At 44.4% G+C, this 25,507-nt stretch overlaps 2 protein-coding genes across 3 annotated transcripts in view; one reads left to right on the top strand and one right to left on the bottom strand.

The window, feature by feature from the left end:
* COL4A1 (collagen type IV alpha 1 chain) overlaps window positions 1–2,273 on the bottom strand; it is a 182,046-nt gene extending 179,773 nt beyond the window's left edge. Inside the window, exon 1 of the mRNA XM_035110373.2 lies at window positions 2,052–2,273. Coding sequence (XP_034966264.1) covers window positions 2,052–2,156 — 105 coding nt within the window. The 5' untranslated portion in view covers window positions 2,157–2,273. The remainder of the gene's footprint in view (window positions 1–2,051) is intronic.
* Window positions 2,274–2,410: 137 nt separating this feature from the next.
* The window catches only part of COL4A2 (collagen type IV alpha 2 chain), a 145,815-nt gene continuing 122,718 nt past the window's right edge, over window positions 2,411–25,507 (top strand). For both annotated transcript variants that reach the window (XM_060272358.1, XM_035110370.2), the window contains exons 1-3: window positions 2,411–2,481; window positions 2,708–2,796; window positions 2,903–2,963. In XM_060272358.1, the coding sequence (XP_060128341.1) occupies window positions 2,753–2,796; window positions 2,903–2,963 (105 nt within the window). In that variant the 5' untranslated portion in view covers window positions 2,411–2,481; window positions 2,708–2,752. The remainder of the gene's footprint in view (window positions 2,482–2,707; window positions 2,797–2,902; window positions 2,964–25,507) is intronic.

Here is a 25,507-nt window from a genome sequence, read left to right as displayed (position 1 = left end):
TTACATAATTATGATAAAACACATATAGAATAAGACCCAATGTTAAACATAGCAAGCAACAGCCGTGGCAAAATCCAGCAGAAGCCATAAAACAATGGCAGCTGCACAAGAGCAGCGCATCCCATTTTGATGCCTGAGGCAAAACATCCAAGGTGCTGCCTGGCTCCCTTACCTGGGTTGTGTGGCAGTGCCCGCAAAGCAGCATTGACAGCAGTAGGTTTCAGTGAGATCTCATGAGATCTTGTGGTGCTCGCATGAGATCTCATGTGATTTCCCCGCCAGAAAGGGTGCTGCATCTTGGGGTTCTGCCGCCAAAGGTGGCTGCCTCGGACTGCCTGATGTGCACGTCTGCCTTGCAGCTTCAGCAAAAGGACATCAAATTCTGCACTAGGCACACCTTCCTCACGAGGGGACTACACCTCAAGCTACCACCGCCAAGAAACCCTTTTGCCCTGTCACCACCCACCTCATTTCAGTGGCATGGGGACCTCAGAGAGGAAGGCCTTGTATGGCAAACATTAAGTTCAGGAAGCCTCATGCTGCCCCCTAATCCCTTGCCAGGTTGCAGCCTAGGTGGGTCAAAACAGCAGCACCTTAAACACGTATGAAATGGTTTGAGAAACGAGTCCCCCAATTCATGTGTGGGTTCAAGGTGGCTGAAGAATGCTGCTGTAATAGGAGGCATCGATGTCTAAATGGTTTAAAAGTGAAGCACTTTGATTTGTGCCTGAAAGCACAACAGAAGTTGAAGTGCTTGTTTAAGAAGTTATGTCCTCAGTGGCCAGTTCCAGTGGGAGCCAGCTGTTGTATTTTACAGCAACTTAAATTTCAAAAGCAGCCCCAGCCATACGCTAGTCTGCCTTTCCCTGTCAAGGACAGGCGGGTCACATCTGCATGCTATAGAAGCCTCTTAGGCCTCAAATGACAGCGATCAATGAGGGTCTCCAAAGCCAAGACTTGAGGGCAAGGGCACCCCCCCCCCACGGCAGTTTGACTGGCACTTTCCTAGTCAGAAAACCCACCAACAGAGCCTCCAAGTCTGGTTCTTGTCTCCAGGGCCGTCTTTCGCATATGCACCGCCAGGGTGCAAAGATCTGCACAGCACCCCCAAATTGAGTTTAGCGAAACTTCAGTCGTGTCAAGACATAGCAGCTCAATACAATACATAACATAGTATTTTGATGTAAGAGTTAATTTCGCATGTTGAGAATTACAAGCGCCATTGTTGAGTCTGACAAGCGCTGTCCTTGTGAATGACAAGCACAACGCGTCTTTGGCAAATGAGCACACAAAGTCGAAAGTCCTTGGGTGAAACAGTAGGTATACATTTTGGTAATACCTAGGTATATATTTGTATTTTGTTTTTCTACCTTGATCAAAATTATTTATTATTTCATAACAGGTAGATAGTTAAGAGCTTATGCGGCTTCAGCAGTGGGTGCCTGGCGCCTCCCAGAATTCGGCGCCTCTTGCACTTCTGGGTAAAGACGGCCCTGCTTGTCTCCAATCCATTACTGCTCCAGACTTATCAAAAACTGGAGCTGACAGTGAAATGACTTTAAAGTTGTTCCACCAGTGACCCTCGCAGTGGATCTTTGTGCCACAGGCGCCCACAACTGGGTCTGGACCACTGGCGGTGGCAATTGTGGGATCTTAGGGAAATGCAGCCAAGGGAACCAGATTCACACCAGGAGGACCGATCATTTGGAAGCATGCCGAGAACACGGACCACCTAGCTGACTGCTTCCGCAACCCCGGGAGGCATTTCCTTATCCTATCCATATCGACATATGGCAAAAGTCTAGCTAGAGAGAAATGGCACGAAATCGAGACGCTCTGCATGTTCTCCAGCAGGCAAATGCGCCCAGGGCTGGCCAGCCCAGCAGCGCCTCTATTCGCACGCCGCCCGAGACCCGAGTCAGCCTTCCTTGGAAAGGACCCCAGCTGCCTGCGCGCCCCTCGAAGGCTCCCCGGAGCGTTGATCCCCTCTCCCCGGGCGGACCCAGGACTCTGGGCGCGGCGGGGTCGGTGGGGCACAGCCTACTACTCACCGCCTTCGCTTCGGCCGCCCAGCGCTGCTCGAGGAGCAGCAGCGGCAGCAGCAGCAGCGCGGCCATCAGGAGCGCGAGCGGCGATTCCCGCGCGGGGCGGCCCATCCTCGTCCTCGTCTTGCTGCTGCTCCGGACACTCGCACGTGCGCGGCGGCCCCGATCCTGCGTCCGCCTCCGGCGCCTGTCGAGGAGGAAAGGCGACCTCGCTGCCCGGCGCCGCTTGTGCGCTGCCCAGGCCCCGCCCTGTCCCGCCCCGGCCGGGGGCCGCGGGGAGGCGCCAGCAGCTGGCCGAGGGCCGCTCCCGCCGCACTCCGGACCGCGCGAGGAGAGAAAGAGAGAGAGAGAGAGAGAGAGAGAGAGAGAGAGAGAGAGAGAGAGAGAGAGAGAGAGAGAGAGAGAGAGAGAGAGAGAGAGAGAGAGAGGGCAGCAGGTGAGTCTAGCGCGGGGCTGGCTCCCTCTTGCTTGCCCAGGGCGGAGCCGGGAGGGCGCTGCGCTTGCGGGAGCGGGGAGGGAGCGGTGGTCTCTCCCGGCCGGGTGGCTCGTCCGGCGGCCCTGCCCTGCCCTGCCCTGCCCTGCCCCGCGCGCGGCCCGGGATGGGGCGTGGCCGGCTGGCGCCCCGTTGCCCTTCTCACGCGCGTGTCGCTTGCTCCTCTCAGTCTGACTCGCAGGGCGCCTTCCCGTGCGCGGATCCAGAGACGAGGATGAGGCGCCCCCCGCCGCTGCGCGTCGCCCGCCCCACTGGCCGGTAAGTGGCGCCTTCCTCCCCGGGGGGACGGGCCGCTTTTCAGGCGCTTGGTAGCGCCGGGGACGGCATGCACTGTAACGATGGCGATTTTGTCTTTTCTGTGCAGGGTTTCACAAATTACGCTCTTTCTGGGATTGGTGCTGCTGCTTAGTGGTAAGGTGCAAGCTGTAAGTAAAACTTTTTGGAAGTACGTTTCTTTTCTATCCGCGCCAGTAACTTCTTTAGAGTTGCTTTAGAATTAAGCTATTGCCAAAACACTGCCATCGCCCTACTTTTTAAGGAAAGTGTTTTAATTTGTTTTATAAACTGGAATGGTTAGTATGCGTTCAGCTATAAAAGAGTTTGGGATATTTTCTATTTTTTCTGTTCAAAAATGCATTCCTACATCATTTCATGTGTACGCCTCCTTTCCATTGTTAAAACCATGCTCAAAATCCTATTTTTAGGCATGTACATGACGTGACTTAAGGAAATTTAAAAAGTGACTTGTGTGATTTGCTTCCTAATTGTATTTAAGATGGTTGGGTTAGCATCTTTTCGCTATGTGTGCATATTTGCGCCCTGCATTTAGAGTTTATGCAGAGATTTCTAGGCATACCTGTAGTTATAAAAGTTAATGAAGAGATATTCCCATTGGCTAAACATCCTCATCGAAGGAGGTGCCATTCACACTTGAGCTTAGCCAAAAGCCCTTTCCTGTTTCTGTTTACACCTGGAGTTTCAATCACACCCATAGGACTTTGGATGAATTCACATGATTGTTTAGTGGAAGGTGCAAAGGGGACTCTTATCTGTGGAGCTGTATTTGTCATTGGGAACCCTGATACCAGAGAGTTCCCAATTACATGGCAGAATCGATGCCCATACTGTGCAACCTTTCCTGTCTTCTGCTGAAGGGGGCATGCACAACCCTGCTCCCCCTTTCTGAGTTCAGTGAATGCATCTATTGCATGCATGGGGTTTCCTGGGATCAAAGCCCCATTTTAGTAGCGCTAGATAAGAAGTAAGTGGGGGTGAGGGCAAGACATAAAGATGACCGTCTAGGGCTTCTGTCCCTTAAAATTCAGGCGGTGAAGCTTTTCTCAGCATTGCAGCTGTGTGTTTATTTGGTTACCGGTATCATCCTCAGGGCTTTTTTTCAGCTTGAACTCACCAGAACTCAGTTTCAGCACCTCTCTGGCGAGTTCTGGCATCTCTCAGGTGAGCACCATTGCCAATCTAATGGAATGAGTTCATGGTGAGTTCTGGCACCTCTCTATCTAGAAAAATAGCACTGATCATACTAGAATTCATATCAGCTTGATTCCTGTTTGAACCTGGTGTTTCTTACTGGCATTAAAAGTGGTGTTTCTCTTCACTTCCCTTCCCATTTGGCACTGAAAGTTTGGCCTAACTAAATATTATGAGCTGCTATTGTACAAATATAAATATGTTTATAAATGAACCCTTTCTGAATTCTTCATAGTGCTATATCTATTTATTTACCATGACTCCTTTTTTATTTTGTTCCCTGCTCCTGCCCCATGAAATGGCCACCCAGCATGGAGCCAATATAGGCATGTTGCTCAAGGAGCTCACATGCTGCTTCAGTCCATGGGGCTGTGTGCTGTTGCCCAAAGACAGGGCCAGCCCAAGATATTTGGGCACAAATTGGGCCATTCCCTACCAGGGAGGGAGGGGTGAGTGAAGATCTCCATCAGGAGGTAAAGGGGGTGAGTAGGATAAAGACCTACACTGGGAACAAGGAGGCGAGTGGAGATCAACATTAGGAACATTCACCCAAAAGGTGAAGTGGGAATCTAAGGCTGTTGGATCAGTTTGGCAGGGGCAGAGTCCAGGAAACTTCAGAAGGCAGCCCCCGCCATTTCCTCCCTGGGGGTGCCTCCTATTTGCCAAGAGGCTAAAGTAGAGGTGGCATGGCGGGCATTGGTGGGGCTGCCAAAGTGGTGGCAAATCTGGCCTTCAAGGACTGTGCAGACCTCCTGCCCCTGTGGATCCTGCCACCAGAGGCAGCTGCCTCACCTTGCCTCATGTCTGCTCATGTCACTGGATGAAATGAAGTGAAAATGAAGTATGCCAAGAGAGGCAAAAGTGGTTTTTCATCCTGCAAGGAATACTTGAGCAGTAAGCTGGTGGCCTGTGAACGCTCTTCTGGATACCTCAGTGCCTTCTAACTTATGGCAAATTCTTTTCCCCCCCTTTTTTAATTATTCAAGAAAAGCAAAATGTAAACAACAAAATCCTTATACACGAAAATAAAAAACTACAATATACACCTCCACCGCAACTCAACATCTTTTATGTTATAAATACTTTAACATTGTGTTTTGTAATAATCAATACTGTATATATCCATTATTCATTTTACCTTAGTGTGAAACATCTTTACATACTTACGCCTTGGTTTAAGTACGCCTCGGTTTGAGTACTTTCAGTTTAAGTACTCTGCGGACCTGTCTGGAACGGATTACTCCACTTTCCATTACTTTCAATGGGAAAGTTCGCTTCAGGTTAAATACGCTTCAGGTTAAGTACAGACTTCCGGAACAATTTGTGTTTGTAAACCGAGGTACCACTGTATTCTATGCATATTAATATGTTATGCTTAGAACGGTGTTTTTTTGTATAGTCCTCAAAACATTGCCATTCCTTCCTTAATTTCTGGTTGGGCTGATTTCTTATAGCTGCCGTTAATTTAACCAATCTTATGAATTCACATACTTTACTTATCCAGTCTTCCTTAGTGGTAATAATGTCTCCCGTTTCTAGCAAGTAATAATCTTGCTGTGGCTGTGGCGTATAAAAATAGCCTTTTCTTATCCTGTGGGATGTCATTTCCTATAATGCCCAATAGAAATGCCTCAGGTTTCTTTTCTATAGAGGTTTTGAACATCTTTTTTAACTTTCTCACAGCCCCACCATACATGAAACATTGTCCCCTCTGGATCTTAGTTTATAAACCTTGGCTAGTTTGGAGGGTGTCATATACCACCTATATAACATTTCATCAGATTTTCTTTGATGGTGTAACAGGCGGTAAATCTGATGTCTGACCTCCATAGTCTTTCCCACTGTTCCATCTGTATTGTGTAGCCGATAGCCTGGGCCCATTTTACCAGAACATCTTTTACTTGCTCATCTTTCAGGCCCCATTCCAGTAATAGGTTATAAATCTTGGATAATAATTTATTATTGTTTTTAATAATATCATTTGTAATTTAGATTCTTCTTTTCCAAAACCTATTTTTTGATCCAAATTAAATACATTATGTAGCTGTTGGTATTGGAGCCAATTGGTGAGGTAATGTCTTATCTCCTCAAATGATTTTAGTTTCAGATGCCCTTTCTCTTCTTTTAGTAATTGACTGTATGTTGCCCAATTACTTTCCATATTTATTTTTTAAACTGCAAATGCCTCTAATGGAGACAGCCACCATGGCGTTTGAGGTTCTAATAGTGGTTTATATCTGGTCCACACCTTGTAAAGGGTTAATAAACAGTGTTTAATAAACCCACTGTGGACTTTGACCTTATTATAGCCAAGGTAGGCATGCCACTCATATCTGTTGTTGTAGCTTCCCAAGTCAAATAGCTCTGTTTTCTCTAATAAAATACAGTCCTTTATCCAAGTTAGGCACGCTGCCTCATAATACGTTCTTAAATTTGGTAGGGCAAAGCCCCCTCTCCCTTTCTTATACGTCAATATTTTATGTTTTATACGCAGTTTCTTATTAAGCCAGATAAACCTTGTCAGGTCTTTCCTCCACCTATCGAAACATTCCATTTTGCCTATGATCAGGATCATTTGAAAAAGGAAAGGCATTTGGGGGAGCACTATCATTTTTATTGCCGAAATTCTTCCCCAAAATGAAAGTTTTAATCTAGTCCAAATTTCCAAATCTTTTAAAATTTCTTTCCATAATAATAATAATAATATTTTATTATTTGTACCCTGCCCATCTGGGTGGGTTTCCCCAGCCACTCAGGCGGCTTCCAACAAAGATTAAAATACGTTAAAATGTCACACATTAAAAACTTCCCGAAACAGATTTCAAGATTTTGTTATCATTGTCATCAAAAAGATCGATATTTTTCACTGCTATTTCAATTCCAATGCTTATTTCACTATCATCAAACCCGTTTTATCCTGTAGCTTTTGATCTGTTAAGTTTAAATCCAGAAACCTCCAAATGCTAATATTTTCCCCCAACACTTTGGGTATACTCAATTCTGGATCTGGGACAGCACATGGAAGAATCCCGACCAAGCCTATGAGGAGGCGTGTAGTGGTGATAGGGGATTCCCTACTGATGGGTATAGAAGCAGTGATCTGTGGGCCTGATAAGACGTCTCAAGAGGTGCGCTGTCTCCCTGGGGCCAAGATCCAAGATGTAACAGAACGGCTGCAAGGAATCATAAAACCCACTGACAAATACCCCTTCCTTTTGGTCCATGTGGGAACCAATGACACTGCAAGCCATAGCCTTCAGAAGATCAAAAGTGATTATGAGGCTCTCAGCAGGAAGTTGAAGCAATTAAATGCACAAATTGTCATCTCATCTGTCCTCCCAGTTGAACGACGTGGCCCAGGGAGAGAGGGAAAAATAGGGGAAGTGAACAACTGGCTTCACAAATGGTGCAAGCAGGAACGGTTTGGATTCTTAGATCACGATCTGCAGTTTCTTGAAGATGGACTTTTGGCAAGTGATGGGCTGCACCTCATAAGGGTTGGGAGGAATGTTTTTGCTATGAAACTAAAAAAACCTCATCAGGAGGGCTTTAAACTGACTTATGTGGGGGAGGGAGACAGTGGTCCTGAAGGTAGGAGTCTATCAAGTGCTGAAGATGATCATCCAAATGTCAAGGACCAAATGGAGCAAACACCACACAGACCTAGTGGTGGGAGGAAAAATTCCTTTAAAAAGAGATCAATGGTCTTCAATGTCTGTATACTAATGCACAGAACATGGGAAATAAACAAGATGAACTTGAGCTCTTGGTACAGCAAACTAAATACGACATAATAAGCATCACTGAAACCTGGTGGGATGAGTCTCATGACTGGAATGTAGTAATAGAGGGATACAATCTGTTTCAGAGAAATAGACAAAACAGGAAAGGAGGAGTAGCGTTTTACGTCAGGGATGTGTATACCTGTGAAGAGATCCAGGATTTAAAACTTCAAAGCCAAGTTGAGAGTATCTGGGTCAAAATTAAGGGAGAGAAAAATAACAGTGATCTCATTGTGGGAGTTTACTATAGATCCCCAAGACAAACTGAGGACACAGATGATGCCTTCCTGGAACAGATGACCAGGCATTCAAAAGGAGGTGAGATAGTAGTAATGGGGGATTTCAACTATCCTGATATTTGTTGGATGTCAAACTCAGCCAAGAGCATAAGGTCGAACAGATTCCTCACTGGCCTTGCAGACAACTTCATTGACCAGAAAGTGGGAGAAGCAACAAGAGGATCAGCCATTTTAGATCTGATTCTAACCAATAGTGATGGCCTGGTTAGCGGGGTAGAAGTGGCAGGATCATTAGGTGTGAGTGACCATGCTCTTCTGGAGTTTATTATACAGCGGAAAGGAGCAACCTTGTCAAACCTTGCTGAAATCAAGTTAGGCTATATCAGGCACCCCCAAACTTTGGCCCTCCAGATGTTTTGGACTACAATTCTCATCACCCCTGACCACTGGTCCTGTTAGCTAGGGATCATGGGAGTTGTAGGCCAAAACATCTGGAGGGCCGCAGTTTGGGGATGCCTGGGCTATATCCACAGCATTCCCTTCATCTACCAGGCTTGTAATTCTGTCAAAAAATGAGATCAGATTAGTCTGACATGACTTATTTTTCAGAAACCCATGCTGACTTTTAGTGATCACAGCGTTCCTTTCTAGGTGCTCACAGACCGTTTGCTTAATGATCTGCTCTAGAATCTTTCCTGGTATTGATGTCAGGCTGGGCAGTAATTGTTTGGGTCCCCTCTTTCCCCCTTTTTGAAAATAGGGACAACATTTGCACTCCTCCAGCCTGCTAGGACTTCACCTATTCTCCAGGAATTCTCAAGGATTACTGTCAGTGGTTTGGAAATCACCTCTGCCAGTTCTTTTAATACTCTTGGATGTAGTTCATCTGGCCCTGGAGACTTGAATACATCTAAACTAGCCAAGTATTCTTGTACTACCTCCTTACTTGTTCGGGGCTGTGCGTCCCCTGCTGAATCATCTGCTCCATATTCTTCAGGTCGGGCATTGTTTTCTTTTTTGGAGAAGACTGAGGCAAAGAAGGCATTGAGGAGTTCTGCCCTTTCTCTGTCCCCTGTTTGCATTTCACCATCTTCTCCTCTAAGTGACCCCACTGTTTCCTTGTTCTTCCTTTTGCTACGGACATACCCATAAAAGCCCTTTTTGTTGCTTTTAACCTCTCTAGCAAGCCTGAGTTCATTCTGTGCTTTAGCTTTTCTGACTTTGTCTCTACACGTGCTGGCTATTTGTTTGAATTCCTCTCTGGTGATTTCCCCCTTTTTCCATTTTTTGTACATATCCCTTTTAAATCTTAACTCAGTTAAAAGTTCTTTAGATAGCCACCCTGGCTTCTTTAGGCACCTTCCATGTTTCTGTCTCATTGGTATTGCCTGAAGTTGTGCTTTTAATATCTCCCTTTTAACAAACTCCCAACCATCATGAACCCCCTTCCCTTTTAGTATTTCTGTCCATGGGATCTCACCCAGCGTTTCCCTAAGTTTTCTGAAGTCGGCTTTCTTAAAGTCTAGAATTTGAGTCTTAGTATGCTTGGTTGCTCCTTTCCGCTGAATAATAAACTCCAGAAAAGCATGGTCACTCCCACCTAATGATCCTGCCACTTCTACCCCGCTAACTGGTCACTATTACTGGTCACTATTTTTAGAATCAATTCAGAATAAGTATCAAAGAAAGGAATCAAGTTTAATTTAATAAATTATGTCTTATTATATTTCTGAGCACTGGCTCTTTTACTCTCTCCTTGGGCTTTCCACCTCTTCTTCTCTCTCCTGTGTAGTATCTCCTCTTAGTTCTCTCTTGCATTTTCTCCAGAATTTCCCAACTTCTTCTGCATTTCTGAGGATCTTTATTCTATCTTTGTAAGTGAAGGAACTCCCATTTATATCCTATTTCCTTAGTCTATTGCATCTGTCAGTGTTTTATAGTTTTGTCTTTTTCTCAGGATCCTCTTTGGGATTTCTTTAAAGTCTGTAATGTTCCTAGTTACAGATAGATAGCTGTGTTGGTCTGACGTAGTCGAAACAAACAAACAAAATCCTTCCAGCAGCACCTTAGAGACCAACTAAGTTTGTCATTGGTATGAGCTTTCGTGTGCATGCAAACTTCTTCATATACACAGTAATGTTCCTGTCGTCTATCCTCAGTTTTCTTTTCTGCAATATCTTGACCTTCAACAATCTTGAATTGAAAAACACCAGATAGTCTCCTGGTCTTTTACTTTACTTCGTTCTATCAGTCTTGATTCTAAAGATCTTATCTATGTCCATGTTAAGTCTGGTGGTTGTATTATTGTGGGTGAGGAGTTGTTTAAGATTGGGTGGCTGTCTGTAGGCAATGAAAGGTCTTCCTCCCAGAGTTTGAGAAAGGGAGCTGTCATTGTCCAGGAGAGGCTGTAGATCTCTGATGATGCGTTGTACTGTTTTAACTTGGGAGCTGTATGTGATGACTAGTGGTCTGTTATTTTCTTTTTTGGGTCTGTCTTGCAGTAGGTTCTCTCTAGGTATCAGTCTGGCTCTGTTGATCTGTTGTTTGACTTCATCAGGTGGATATTTTAGTTCTAAAAAGGTTTGCTGTAGATCTCTTAGGTGAGATTCTCTGTCTGTAGAGTTGGAACAGATGTGGTTGTAACGTAGGGCCTGGCTGTATATGATGGATTGTTTGGTATGTTTGGGATGGTAGCTAGAAGCATGTAGATATGTTTGTCGGTCAGTTGGTTTTCTGTATAAGGTGGTGTCTATACGTCCATCCTGTATTTTTATAGTAGTGTCCAAAAAATGTATTTCTTGCATAGATTGGTTCATTGTTAGGTTGATGGTAGGGTGAAAGTCATTGAATGTCTGGTGGAAGGTTTCCAGGGTCTGTTGTCCAGACTAAAACACTGGTACCAGAGCCTGCAATAAACCCAGATGCCAACTTTGCTGCCACATACACCCAGACAACACCATTACTAGCCCCAACAACATCCAACATACCATCTCAGGACTATTTAATTGCTCATCTTCTAACATTGTGTATGCCATCAAATGCCAACAGTGCCCTTCAGCTCTCTATATTGGACAAACAGGCCAAACCCTACGCCAAAGGATAAATGGACATAAATCTGACATCAGGAACCACAAGACAGAAAAACCAGTAGGAGAACACTTCAATCTCCCAGGACATTCTATACAAGATCTCAAAGTAGCTGTCTTACTACAAAAGAATTTCAGAAATAGACTAGAAAGAGAAGTTGCTGAATTACAACTTATCACCAAGCTCAAAACCATGGAGGGACCTGGTTTGAACAGAGACATAGGATTCTTATCTCATTATACATGATAAAGCGATCTTCAGCCATCTCAACCCTTGCTTTTTCATGCAAAACCATTTGCAGTCGTTTTCAGTCATCAACAGCTATCAGTCAGTCAATCACCCACTTCCACCACCCTTCTGAGTGATACCCCCTCCCCACCCCACCCCCTCCCCACCCCTTCTCCACATAGGTAAGTGCCTGGGGACTCCTATTTCAGTGTATCTGAAGAGGTGTGCATGCACACGAAAGCTCATACCAAAATAAAAACTTAGTTGGTCTTTAAGGTGCTACTGAAGGAATTTTTTAATTTTACTTCGACCCAGACCAACACGGCTACCTACCTGTAACCAGAACATCAGTGTGAGGATATACATAAGGTCTCATGGGCAAAACATGGGAGGTGTAGTATGTTGCATAGCAAACATGACAAGTTAAATTTCAGTTCCTGTTTGGATACACTATATTTTAATATGCTAGTTGTGATAATTTTATGCCCATTAAAATTATCCATAGTTATATTTTATGTTTCTAAAGTAACAGAATGACTTTCAATCTGGTAATGTAGCATTTTTTTTTCAATTTTTCCAAAAATTTCCGTTTTTTTCTGGAAAAAACCGGGGGGGAAACCGGTTGTTTTTTTCCTGAGCTTCAAAATTTCCGAAAATTTTACATCTTTACACAGAACTGAGGAGTTAAATGCCTAACATTTCCCTTAGCTCGTATTTCTGTGTATTTCTGCAGGGACTTGTTTGTTTGTTTATTTATTTATTTAATAAATATATTGCATTATGTCTCATGGGGTGAAGCAGAGACCCTTTCAGGCAGTCCATATTGTTTCAGCTCAAGGTCGGCTTTTATTTCTAAATATTCCATCCTTAGCAGGCCTGAGGCTTTATTAGGTGGGATTGCTGTTGTTGAGTCGTTTAGTCGTGTCCGACTCTTCGTGACCCCATGGACCAGAGCACGCCAGGCACTCCTGTCTTCCACTGCCTCCCGCAGTTTGGTCAAACTCATGTTCATAGCTTCGAGAACACTGTCCAACCATCTCGTCCTCTGTCGTCCCCTTCTCCTTGTGCCCTCAATCTTTCCCAGCATCAGGGTCTTTTCCAAGGAGACTTCTCTTCTCATGAGGTGGCCAAAGTATTGGAGCCTCAGCTTCAGGATCTGTCCTTCCAGTGAGCACTCAGGGCTGATTTCCTTCAGAATGGATAGGTTTGATCTTCTTGCAGTCCATGGGACTCTCAAGAGTCTCCTCCAGCACCATAATTCAAAAGCATCAATTCTTCGGCGATCAGCCTTCTTTATGGTCCAGCTCTCACTTCCATACATCACTACTGGGACAACCATAGCTTTAACTATACGGACCTTTGTCGGCAAGGTGATGTCTCTGCTTTTTAAGATGCTGTCTAGGTTTGTCATTGCTTTTCTCCCAAGAAGCAGACATCTTTTAATTTTGTGACTGCTGTCACCATCTGCAGTGATCATGGAACCCAAGAAAGTAACATCTCTCACTGCCTAAATTTCTTCCCCTTCTATTTGCCAGGAGGTGACGGGACCAGTGACCATGATCTTGGTTTTTTTGATGTTGAGCTTCAGACCATATTTTGCACTCTCCTCTTTCATCCTCATTAAAAGGTTCTTTAATTCCTCCTCACTTTCTGCCATCAAGGTTGTGTCATCAGCATATCTGAGGTTGTTGATATTTCTTCCGGCAATCTTAATTCCAGTTTGGGATTCATCCAATCCAGCCTTTCACATGATGAATTCTACATATAAGTTAAATAAGCAGGGAGACCATATACAGCCTTGTCGTACTCCTTTCCCAATTTTGAACCAATCAGTTATTCCATATTCAGTTCTAACTGTAGCTTCCTGTCCCACATAGAGATTTCTCAGGAGACAGATGAGGTGATCAGGCACTCCCATTTCTTTAAGAACTTGCCATAGTTTGCTGTGGTTGATACAGTCAAATGCTTTTGCGTAGTCAATGAAGCAGAAGTAGATGTTTTTCTGGAACTCTCTAACTTTCTCCATAATCCAGCGCATGTTTGCTATTTGGTCTCTGGTTCCTCTGCCCTTTCGAAATCCAGCTTGCACTTCTGGGAGTTCTCGGTCCACATACTGCTTAAGCCTGCCTTGTAGAATTTTAAGCATAACCTTGCTAGCGTGTGAAATGAGCGCAATTGTGCGATAGTTGGAGCATTCTTTGGCACTGCCCTTCTTTGGAATTGGGATGTAGACTGATCTTCTCCAATCCTTTGGCCACTGCTGAGTTTTTCAAACTTGCTGGCATATTGAGTGTAGCATAGCATAGCATAGCATAGTGTAGCATAGCATAGCATATTGAGTGTAACATGTAGGTGGGATTAGCAAACCTCATTGACACATAAATCAAAGGAGTGGGGAGGGGCAGGAAAAGTGAAGGAAGAGCTCTGGCACTGTATTAGAAAGGGCAGATATGTGATGAGTTCTCTTTTAGCCCTGAAGTGGAATGCGTTCCAGGGGATTTGAAACTGCTGGCTGAATACCAGAAACCAATGTGGGAACCATTGTTCTGTCTCAAGGCCTTCTCCTCCTCCTCCTCTTCATTCCCAAGCCTTCTTTCTACTAAGCTAAACTACCAGATTTTAGAGCTTGAAAAGGTGCTGAAATGCTATACAAGGAACAACATTTGTGTAATCACAACATCTGAGACTATTCAGTTTAAAAACAGATGATGGATAAAATTATGCATTGTGTGGAGAGAGAAAAATGTTTTTCTCCCATAATACAGAAACCTGGGGTTATCCTAGGAAGCTGAATGGTGGAATATTCAGGACCAGCAAAAGGAAGGACTAAGGCACAAAGTGCATATCTATTTTATGGCATTCTCTTTCATCAAATGTAGTAATGGCCACAACCTTCCGTGGCTTTAAAAAGGGGATTAGACAAATCCATGGGGAATAAGGCCATCCATGGCTATACAGAACATGCCACATTCTTCCAGATCCTAGTTGCTGGAGTGTCAAAAGGGGCAGGGGCTGCTGGTTGTCCAGGATGAGGGACAGAATGCTGGACTCTCTAGAACATTGACCTAATCCATTAAAGCATTTCTTTCCATCTGCAGTGCCTCATTCTGCTGGGCCTGTGGCTTTTATCCCTCCTTAATTTTTCTGAGCTTCACAGGACATGTGGAATTACTTATCTGCATTGGTAATACACGTGTGTGGGAAATGAAAACATGCACACATTTTGTACTAGAACAGTTTCTTACAAGTGGTTACAAGGACCCTGAGAGAGAACTTTCCGTAAGTGTCTGAAATGTAATGCCCCGGGAGGCCAAGATTCTTTTACTTGCAGGAAGTTGACTTACTCCCTGCTAAAGTGTGGTCTACTTCAAAAATCATAAACATTAAAAAAACTATTTCCATCTGAGAGTTTCAAAACTTACAAAGAGAAAATACATCCCACAGTTAGCTCCTCACTTTCCAATCTTGTAACCTTTAGTTCCTCAGTTCAGTATTTTTCATGTTTCATGCCTTGTAGCTATTGGAAGTTTAACAAATTTAATTTTGGGCAGAATTATAAGGAGCAACATAGCTTCCCCCAAATTGTTTCTATGGTGGTGATGTGTGGCAGGCTTTGTAGTGGTTGTGTCTCATATGGCTACATTGCTGTGCCCTGGCTTAAGTGGCCACAAACTCACCCCCTTATAGAGGAAGGCACATGGTGGTAACTAGTTGTAAGTACTTAAAAGTCTGCATCTCCCTGAACAAAGGCACAAAAGAAGAAATAAGGGAAATCCATTCACATGTGTATTGAGTTAATGAACATCCTCCTGAGTGCGGCTTACCCTGAGCCATAAAATAAGAAGTGGGTAGATTGGAATGTGTAACTCCCCTTCAGAATCGGGACCCTGGGGGTTTCAGAGCATGGGAAACCTGCAGCTCTTCCTTGGGCCATCAGCCAATACTGTCTGCTGGATAGAGCCCAAACATTTTCCTAGAACTATGTTTAGATATCTTAACAGACTTGTGTGTTTTAAAAGTAAAGTAGCAAAATAACTTCCTCCACAGAACCAAACACTTGGGAACGAAATAGGCTCTGCTGCTGCTGCTCCAAAATAGTCTCAAGCATAATTGCAGGTCCAGTCAGTAATACTAAGACCATCATTCTATGGAAGTTCATATAATCATAGAAATGAAGGGTTGGAAGAGACCCTGAGGGTGATTTAGTCCAACCCCCTGCAATGCAGGAGTCTCAGCTAAAACATCCAGGGCAACCTCTGCTTCGAAACCTGCAAGGAAGGAGAGGCCACCACCTTCTCAAGGGAGTCCAGTCCACTGTCAAAGAGCACTTGCTGTCAGAAATTTCCTCCTGATGTTTAGTCAGAAACTCCTTTCTTATAAATTGAATCCATTGGTTCAGGTTCTACCTTCCAGAGCAGGAGAAAACAACCTTGCTCCATCTTCCATGTGACAGCTCTTCAGATATTTGAAGATGGCTATCATATCTCCTCGGACTCTTCTTCTCAAGGCTATCCATACCCAACTTCCTCAACTGTTCCTCATAAGGCTAAGTTGCCAGACCCATGAATTATTTTGGTTGCCCTCTGCACACTTTCCAGCTTGACAATATGCTTCTTAAATTGTGGTGCCCAGAATTGGACACAGTATCCCAGGTGTGGTCTGACCAAGGTAGAATACAGCAGTATTATGACTTCCCTTGATCTGGACACTTCTTCTTTGGTGATCACTCATAAACGAGTAAGATTGTCTTCCATAAACATGGTTTTAACAGTGCCTGTGTAAGTGACTGTGGAGGCCAATTCTGAATCCACACATCCTTCCACAGTGGGGACATGGGTTTCCGGGCGGGAGTTGATAATGGTGAGGGTTTGCCAAGCATGCCTTCCTCTTAGCATGTTTCTCCCTTTTGTCCTGAGTTTGAGTGTCTTCAAAGCCCATGACACCTTTGGTGAAGGGTGTTCTCCAATTGGAGTGCTTGCAGGCCAGGGTTTCCCAATTGTCGGTGTTTAAACTACATCTTTTTAAGATTTGCCTTGAGACAGTCTTTAAGCCTCATTTGTTGACCACCAGCATTTCGCTTTCCGTTTTTAAGTTCAGAATAGAGTAGTTGCTTTGTAAGACGATCATCAGGCACATCAAGCACAACATGACCAGTCCAACGAAGTTGACGTTGAAGCATCATCACTTCCAAATGGATGATCTTTGCTTCTTCCAGTATACTGTAGTACAGGGGTGGCCAACTTCCAAGTGACTGTGATCTACTCACAGAGTTAAAAACTGGCGGTGATCTACCCGCTTTTTTGGGGTTCAGGTCAAAGTTGTTGAGCTTTATTTAGGAACAAAAGCCCTGTTTTGGGGGTTTCATTCAGTAGAGTATTGGGGGAAGGGGAACATGGAAGGACTGCAGGGAGTCAGGTCTTTCTGCCTATTTTGTGAGAGTTTTCTTTGAAGTACCAGCTGAGTCAAATGTTGTCTTACAAGATGCTGTTGCTTGTGCTTCAGAGTCTAAAGCAAGAAGATGATGTCAAATGATAGTTCCTTCACTAAATGGTGTTTATAAGTGGTCCATGTTTCACAAGCATACAGTAAGGTTGGTAGTACAGTAGCTTTGTAAACAAGCTTTTGGGTTTGATCTGGACCCAAACTTCTGTTGATGCAGCCTAGAATAGCATTAGCTCCCCCCCTTTTTTTTTTTGCTGCTGCTGCATCACCATCACCCTGTTGACTCAAGTTAAGCTTGTCCACCACGACCACTAGATCCTTTCCACATGTACTGCTGGCAAGCCAGGTGTCTCCCATCTTATATTGGTGCTGGTTCTTCTTGCCTCACTGTAGAAGCTTACATTTGCCCCTATTGAATTTCATTTTTAGAACAAGGTAATAGCTTTCCTGGGCTCCCCTTTCCCCTACCTCAATCTGGGATCATATAGGATGGAAGGCTCCATCTGCCTTAGATACCCTTCCTTCCTCCCTGGAACTTCATGCTTGTTTTTGTATGATCGCCCCACAACTGTGCACCCCCACCCCAATGTGTGCCCTATACAGTATTATATTCTGTCCTCTAGCATCATGCCACACAAGGCCTACTTACATGCTCCTCCTCTGGCTCCACATTTCCTTCCCAGTCTATTCTGCTTCCCTACCACACATACATCTCCCCCAAAACATGGTACTTCATCACTCTTTTCAGACCATCTCTTTCTCCTTCCACCCTACCTCCCTGTTGATGCTACTTCTGCCATAAAACCCTGCTAGGGGAAACTGGCGGTAGGTTCCTTTCCTGGTATTTTCTGCAAAGATGGGACCTCTGACCTGGTACTGCCTGACATTCCACTCATTCCACAAGTGTGTGAGAGTGGAGGAGGGAGATATGGGGTCAAACCTTCAAGAGATATATGCTGACATTTCTAAGCAAAGCTCAAATGTTTGCAGGTGCAGGATTTATTCACTGCATCAGTACAGTGGTACCTCAGGTTACAAACACTTCAGGTTACAGATTCCGCTAACCCGGAAGTAGTACCTCGGGTTAAGAACTTTCCTTCAGGATGAGAACAGAAATCGCACAACGGCGGCACAGTGGCAGCGAGAGGCCCCATTAACTAAAGTGGTACCTCAGGTTAAGAACAGTTTCAGGTTAAGAACGGACCTGCGGCACGAATTAAGTTCTTAACCAGAGGGACCACTGTAATGAGCAACAGCATTCTCTTCCTATCTTTGCAATATGTAACTTGCATTGTAGAATATAAACCTCAGGTCTCAAGTACAAAAGGAGTAGAACCAAACTTTTAAATAAATTTTAGTCAGCCGTTTTATTCTGGAGTTGCCCTTTGAAGTTTTTTGACCAAAAATCTTATCTGCATATGGAAATCCCAGCCTCCAAAACTGGATGTCTTCATCCAATCACACAAGAACAGATAAGGGCAGGCACCCCCAAACTTCGACCCTCCAGATTTTTGGACTACAATTCCCATCATCCCTGACCACTGGTCCTGTTAGCTAGGGATCATGGGAGTTGTAGGCCAAAACATCTGGAGGGCCGCAGTTTGGGGATGCCTGGATTAGGGTCTGAATGCATCTATAAACTCAACTGTCAAAACTGTGAAAGCTAGGTCATGGGTAAAGGTAAAGGGACCCCTGACCATTAGGTCCAGTCGTGACCAACTCTGGGGTTGCGGCGCTCATCTCGCATTATTGGCTGAGGGAGCCGGCGTACAGCTTCCAGGTCATGTGGCCAGCATGACAAAGCTGCTTCTGGCAAACCAGAGCAGCACATGGAAACGCCGTTTACCTTCCCGCTGTAGCGGTTCCTATTTATCTACTTGCATTTTGACGTGCTTTCGAACTGCTAGGTTGGCAGGAGCTGGGACCAAGCAACGGGAGCTCACCCCGTCACAGGGATTCAAACCGCCGACCTTCTGATCAGCAAGCCCTAGGCTCAGTGGTTCAACCACAGCGCCAGTATACAAATTTTTATTTTAATAAAAGAAAAATAGGTCATGGTAGGTAGACCTATTTATCTTAAAATAAAAATTTGTATACTGCTACTATATAAAGTATACATTAAAATTATTGATGTCAGTTAAAAATTTAACATAAAATTGTAAATAGAAATAAAATTAGTTAATACCGTATATATAAGATAAAATTACACATTAAAATACATGTCAGCTTTACATATTTGAGTGGGATTTCAAAAAAAAAAATGCCTAATATATCAAAATTATTGGAAGAACTGCCTGTATGGCTGAGTCTTTGAAATCCTGCCACATTTACCATGGCAAACTACCTTTGTAAATGCGAATGCATTCTGCAGACCTTCCTTTTAATATCTGGAATTTTAGAATCTCTTGAGACACCTTCCTCTCTCACCAGGGAATCAGCTGAAAGGCCATCAACATGAGATAAATGTTTCTCTGGAAACCATTTGGATCCATTAAGTGGTGGGGGCGGGCCATTCAAATTGGTCCCACCTCCCTGCAGAGGGGAAGGGTTGAGAGAGAGAGATCTTGCAAGTTGCCTAGAAACTCATTTCATGAAATTGAGCTGCGAGAGTGACTGGCCCTGTAAACCTTGTGGCTGATGACAGATTTGTTGCATTCCATTCCATTCCAGAAGCTCTGCCATTCTTGACCTCACCTGAGAGACAATGGAGTGTGCCTCCAGGGGTGAAGTCAAACTGCTCCATTTGCAACCTTGAAGTGACCTTCCCAGGGTGCAAGCCTGGCCAGTGTGTATGGAAGTTCTGGGCTGCCTAGATGACAAGACTTCCTCCAAGGCATCCAACCGCCTTAGGGACTCCATTCTGGATTTGCCTAGGGTTTACTACTCCTTAGTGTTTTCTTCTCCCAAAGACAAGAGGGGGTTTAGTGTCAGAGTTTTCTTTCTCCTAAATGGGCTCCCTTCCCAGGTTGAGGAGCCCCATCTGTCCCTCACTGCCCTCTAAACCACGTGCAGAAACTGCCTTCTTGCCATAGCTGCCAAGTTTTCCCTTTTCTCGCGAGGAAGCCTATTCAGCATAAGGGAAAATCCCTGTAAAAAAGGGATAACTTGGCAGCTATGCTTCTTGCCTGTTAGATCCACTCTTGGTCTCATTGGGTAAATCTGCTGGAGCCTGTCTTCACATGCAGGGGAAGTCCCTAGCTGTTTTTAATAGTACGTCTTTATTTTTAATTTACTGATTGCCTTCTATGCAGTCATCTTCAGGTGGTGTAAAGTAAAAAACATAAAGTTAAAACATAAAAAGCAGATACATTTAAAAGGAAAAGTAGATTTTATTAAAAATATAAAGTCATGAAGTTATACCAGAAGAAGCATTGCACTTACACAAGTCAGATTTTAGGTGTTTGTTTCTATAAATATTTTATTTACTTAATATACTTAAATGGGACAAGAAATAACTATTCTGGGAACCATTATTAAGATTCTCTTAACATCTGTCTGTTTTGGAATTTCAGCTGTTACTTTATCAGCCTGATGGGAGCCAAACCCAGATGCTCAAGCCACCATCACCTTGTATGGCCTGATGGACCAGATGGAAGAAAGAGGTTTTCACTATGGGCTCTTTCTTTCATTCTGGGATTCTTGTACTTTGACCACTTGTACATTAAATCAATGTGTGCCGTAAATTGCACATTAATAAATTCTACAGCAACATATATTGTAGACTTTCCCCTTTATACTGTCTGTGAATTACATATGTCTATAGAATGTGCCTATATCTAGTCTATGTATATTCAGTGGTGATTAATGAAAGCTCCCGATGAAAACATCTGAATCAAAGAATCATAGAATTGTAGAGTTGGAAGGGGTCCCAAGGGTCATCTAGTCCAACCCTCTCCAATGCAGGAATCTCAACTAAAACATCCATGGTGGATGACCTTCTGCTTAAAAAAACCTTCTGCTTTAAATCCTCCAATGATGGCAGACCCACCACCCCTGGAGGGAGTCTGTTTCACTTACTGTCAGAAAGTTCTTCCTGGTGTTTAGTCGGAAACTCCTGCTTTGGTTCGAGTCCTACCCTCCGGAGCAAAGAAAACCCAGCTTGTTGCATCCTCCATGTGACAACCCTTTAGATACTTGTAGATTGCTGTGATATCTCCTCTCAGCAAGGCAATGGAGGAATTTGTTGGACCTGATATTCTTGACCGAGTTTCAGTCTCAACAGATCCGGTATTGGGGTAGTTGAAGTCTCCCATGACCACTATCTCTCTTCTTTTTGAATATTTGGTAATCTTCTCTAGAAAGGTATCATCCAAGACTTCAATCTGGCTTGGAATCATTGTGCTTTTTTAAAAAAATGTACAGTATTTACCGGTAGTCATTTTGGGGATCTGTAGCTTGAAAAGCAGGCTCTATATTCTTCCCTCGAAGAAGAGGGAACAACAATCTTTAACATCAATATTAAGCTATATCTCTTAAGATTTGCCGTACGTAAATATGCCCTCAGTCTCTTGCGCTTGGAGTACCTTTTATGTTCTAGGAAGGTATATGTTAACTTTCCTTTTTATTGTCCCCTGAGGTTCTTGTATTATTTTACATTTGTATGTTTAGTTCTGTTTTATCATCTTTTTTTGCAGCATCTCACATCCATCTTTAGATATAGACCTTTTCCAAGTTCTCTCCATCCTTCTTTCTTGCTTGCTCTTTGCAGCCACATAAGCCCTACTGTTTGTTTTCGATAGCCCACCCATCACATAGGTGGCTGCCCCATCATCTTTAGAAACATAGGATTGTGGAGTTAGAAGGGACCACAATGGTCATCTAATCCAACCCCCTGCAATACCGAAATCTTTTGCCCAACATGGGGCTCAAACCCACGACTCTGTGATGAAGAGTCTCATGCTCTATCAACTGAGCTATCCCAGCAATAGAAATGTAAGGTTTCCATATTAACAATGCTTTTGTCCATCAGCCTAAATTGCCCTTTGCAACATGTCCTGCAGATGTCCATTTTCACAGCACCCCTAATTTTTTTATCTTTGTTGTATACAATTACTAGTTTTTCTAACATTCTGTGTTATGGTACATGCTGTGTTGTTCTTAAGCTGCTCATGTTGCTCATGGTCCACTTCTCTGCTCCACAACACATCACAGGTAATATGAACATATTCAACTTCAGCTTTCAAGTATAAGTAAATAATTTTATTTTGCATTACGAAGCTGTTTTTTCCAAAGGCTACCCATGATTGTTCGGGTCTCCTCTTTATTAACACTGTTTGGTTTTCTCTTCCCAGTATATCTTTTTGTTGTAAATAGATCTATTATTCAACTTGATTTATTTCTTTGCCTTCTATTTGTACATCATTCTCTTCTTTAAACCTTGCCTAGATTCATCTTCAGCCCTGCCTTTTTTGTTTCTTCGTTTAGTTCTTCCAATGTTTCTTGCAGTTCTTGTTGACTTTGGGCTATTATGACTATATCATCTGCATATTGTAGATGATTTAGCAATCTTCCATTGAGATTGATTTCTTTTTTCCTGACAATTCCAGGCTCTTTAATCCACCTTTCAAGGTGAGTGTAAGTAGCTTAGGTGATAACTTCTGTATAATAAAAAAACTTAATTAAAAAAGAAGTGGATCAGTTTGGTCACCAAAGCAATTTCCCACAGCTTCTTTAACCATTCTTTTAATGTAGGGATGTTTTCCTCTTTTAATAATTCCATTTTAAAAAGAGGTAGGAACAAATCAGCGCAAGATGTGAGTCTGGAAGTATGTAGTGTGAATGACCTAAGCCACAGGATGGGATGGGAGGTATCAATGAGAGATGGATAAAATGCTCAGTAGATCCAAGCTTTGGGTTGTTTTTGCCACTTGTCTTATTAGAAATAGGTCTTTTCTTCCTTCCTTATTGTTTGTTGTGGAGTGTCTCATCTCCTTGCTAATGTTGCTGTCTTTCCAGCACCAGGCAAAACCTTTAACTGCAGAGGCATGTAAGCAGCATCTTGTATAGATGGTTTTAATTGTATTATTCAGCTGTTTTTTAATTGGTTTTGCTCCTTCTCTAAGCTTTTATTAGTTTGTTGTTCTACCTTACTGAATTTTACTTTTAATTGTTTGCTGCCCTCAGAGCTTATGCTGAAGGGTAGCTAATAAAACTGCCAAATAAATACATACATTACAATCATGAATAATTATTCATTATCTCATTGCATTGAATTCATACCTCTCATTTGTAATCAACAGCCTTAGATTTGCTTGAGTGGATCTTGGACTCTATGAGTTCAGATCACAATCCTGTTTCAGATCCTATACACTGGGTTTTATTGGGAAAGAGGGTCCATTGCTCTCCCAGTAGTCTTCATTCACAGTCTGCATACCGTATTACACTCTGCAGCTAGCATCAGTGCTGGTGATGCTACCATACTTCAGAGAAGTCTTCCACAATCTACAGAAACTTCGTAGCTATGTTTATTCATTATTAATACATTTTCAACCTATCTTTTCATCCAAGCAGGACCTTCAAAGTGGCTAACAATGAATCGGTTATGAATACTGTTGGTTCTCTTTACAGATAAAACACTAATTAGCACAATTTAGCAGCTGCAAAACCAAGCAAGACCATATGATAATAATAGCAATAGCAGTAGTAACAACAACAACAACTTATTATTTGTACCTCACCCATTTGGCTGGGTTTCTCCAGCCACTCTGGATGGCTCCCAACAGAATATTAATAATGTTAATAAAACAGCGATAAAACATCAAACATTAAAAACAGGGCAGGTTGGGCGCCCTGGCGCTGAGGCACAGAGATTGCTCCAGCACCCCCACCCTCGAAGTGTGCAGAATGGCTTCTGCGCGGCTTTGCCGCGCAGCGCCCCACGCCACTGGGAGGGCACCTAGAGCCAGGCCAGATTAAAAACTTCCCTAGACAGGGCTGCCTTCAGATGTCTTCTAAAAGTCAGATAGTTGTTTATTTCCATGACATCTGATGGGAGGGTGTTCCACAGGGCAGGTGTCACTACTCTCTGCCTGGTTCCCTGTAACTTCACTTCTTGCAGGGACCAGCAGAAGACCCTTGGGTGCTGGACCTCACTGTCTGGGATGAACGATGGGAGTGGAGATGCTCCTTCAGGTATACTGGGCCGAGGCTGTTTAGGGCTTTAAAGGTCAGCACCAACACTTTGAATTTTGCTCAGAAACATACTGGGAGCCAATGTAGGCCTTTCAGGACTGGTGTTACATGGTCTCGGTGGCCACTCCCAGTCACAAGTCTAGTTGCCGCATTCTGGATTATTTGCAGTTTCCGGGTCACCTTCAAAGGTAGCCCCATGTAGAGCATATTGCAGTAGTCCAAGTGGGAAATAACTACAGCATGTACTACTCTGGTGAGACAGTCTGTGAGTAGGTAGGGTCTCAGCCTGCATACCAGATAGAGCTGGTAGACAGCTGACCTGGACACAGAATTAACCTGCGCCTCCATGGACAGCTGTGAGTCCAAAATGACTCCCAGGCTGTGCACCTGGTCCTTCAGGGGCACAGTTACCCCATTCAGGATCAGGGAGTCCTCCACACCTGCTTGTTCCCTGTCTCCCCAAAACAGTACTTCTGTCTTGCCAGGATTCAACCTCAATCTGTTAGCCACCATCCATCCTCCAACTGCCTCCAGGCACTCACACAGGACTTTCACTGGTTCTGATTTAAAAGAGAGGTAGAGCTGGGTATCATCCGCATACTGATGAACACCCAGCCCAAACACCCTGATGATCTCTCCCAGTGGCTTCATGTAGATATTGAAAAGCATGGGGGAGAGGACAGAACCCTGAAGCCAGGGCCGGCGCCTCCATTTAGGCAAAGTAGGCCATGGCCTAGGGCGCCGAAATGGAGGGGGCCCTGTCGAGCCTGCCCGCCGCCCACTGCCCACTGCCTGCCGCCCACTGCCCACCTCGGTTCCGCCCCTGAAATGGAGGGGGCGCTGGCGAGCCTGCCCTCCGCCGGCCGGCCGTGCTACCGCCTGCGCCGCCCTCACAGCGCACTTCCCTGGGCAAAGAGACCCGCCGCCATGGACGCTGGTCTCTTTGCCCGGGGAAGTGCGCTGAGCCTCTGGTCGCCGCCGCCGCCCGCCGCCACTTCGCCCCCTCACAGCGGCGCTGTGCCCAGATTGTCCGGAGATTTGGTCTGGGTTGTCATCAATATGCTGATGATACCCAGTTCTATTCATTAATGGATGGCTGCCCTGCATCAGCCCCGGACACACTGACCAAGTGCTTGGAAGCTGTGGCTGGATGGCTACGTGGGAGCCGGTTGAAGTTAAATCCTTCGAAGACAGAGGTCCTCTGGTTGGGTCGGGACAACATGGGGTTGGGGGGCCAACTCCCTTCTCTTGCAGGGGCTCAATTAGTGCCAGCGCCTTCTGTCAAGAGTTTGGGTGTAACCTTCGATGCCTCCCTTTCCATAGAGGTGCAGGTTGCAGCCACAGCTAAGGTGGCATTAATACATCTCCGCTGTATTAAGCAGTTGGTCCCTTACCTCTCTCGCCCTGATCTGGCCACAGTGATCCATGCGATGGTCACCACCAGGGTTGATTATTGTACCTCGCTCTACGCGGGGCTGCCCTTGAAGCTGACCCAGAAACTGGTGCAGAATTTTTGCAGCAAGGCTCCTTACGGGGTCCTTGCCGCGGGATCACATTCATCCAGTGCTTTAC

The sequence above is a fragment of the Zootoca vivipara genome, chromosome 3, assembly GCF_963506605.1.
Source record: "Zootoca vivipara chromosome 3, rZooViv1.1, whole genome shotgun sequence".
In the NCBI taxonomy this organism is placed as follows: Eukaryota; Metazoa; Chordata; class Lepidosauria; order Squamata; family Lacertidae; genus Zootoca; species Zootoca vivipara.
This window is presented reverse-complemented; position numbering and strand designations above follow the sequence as displayed.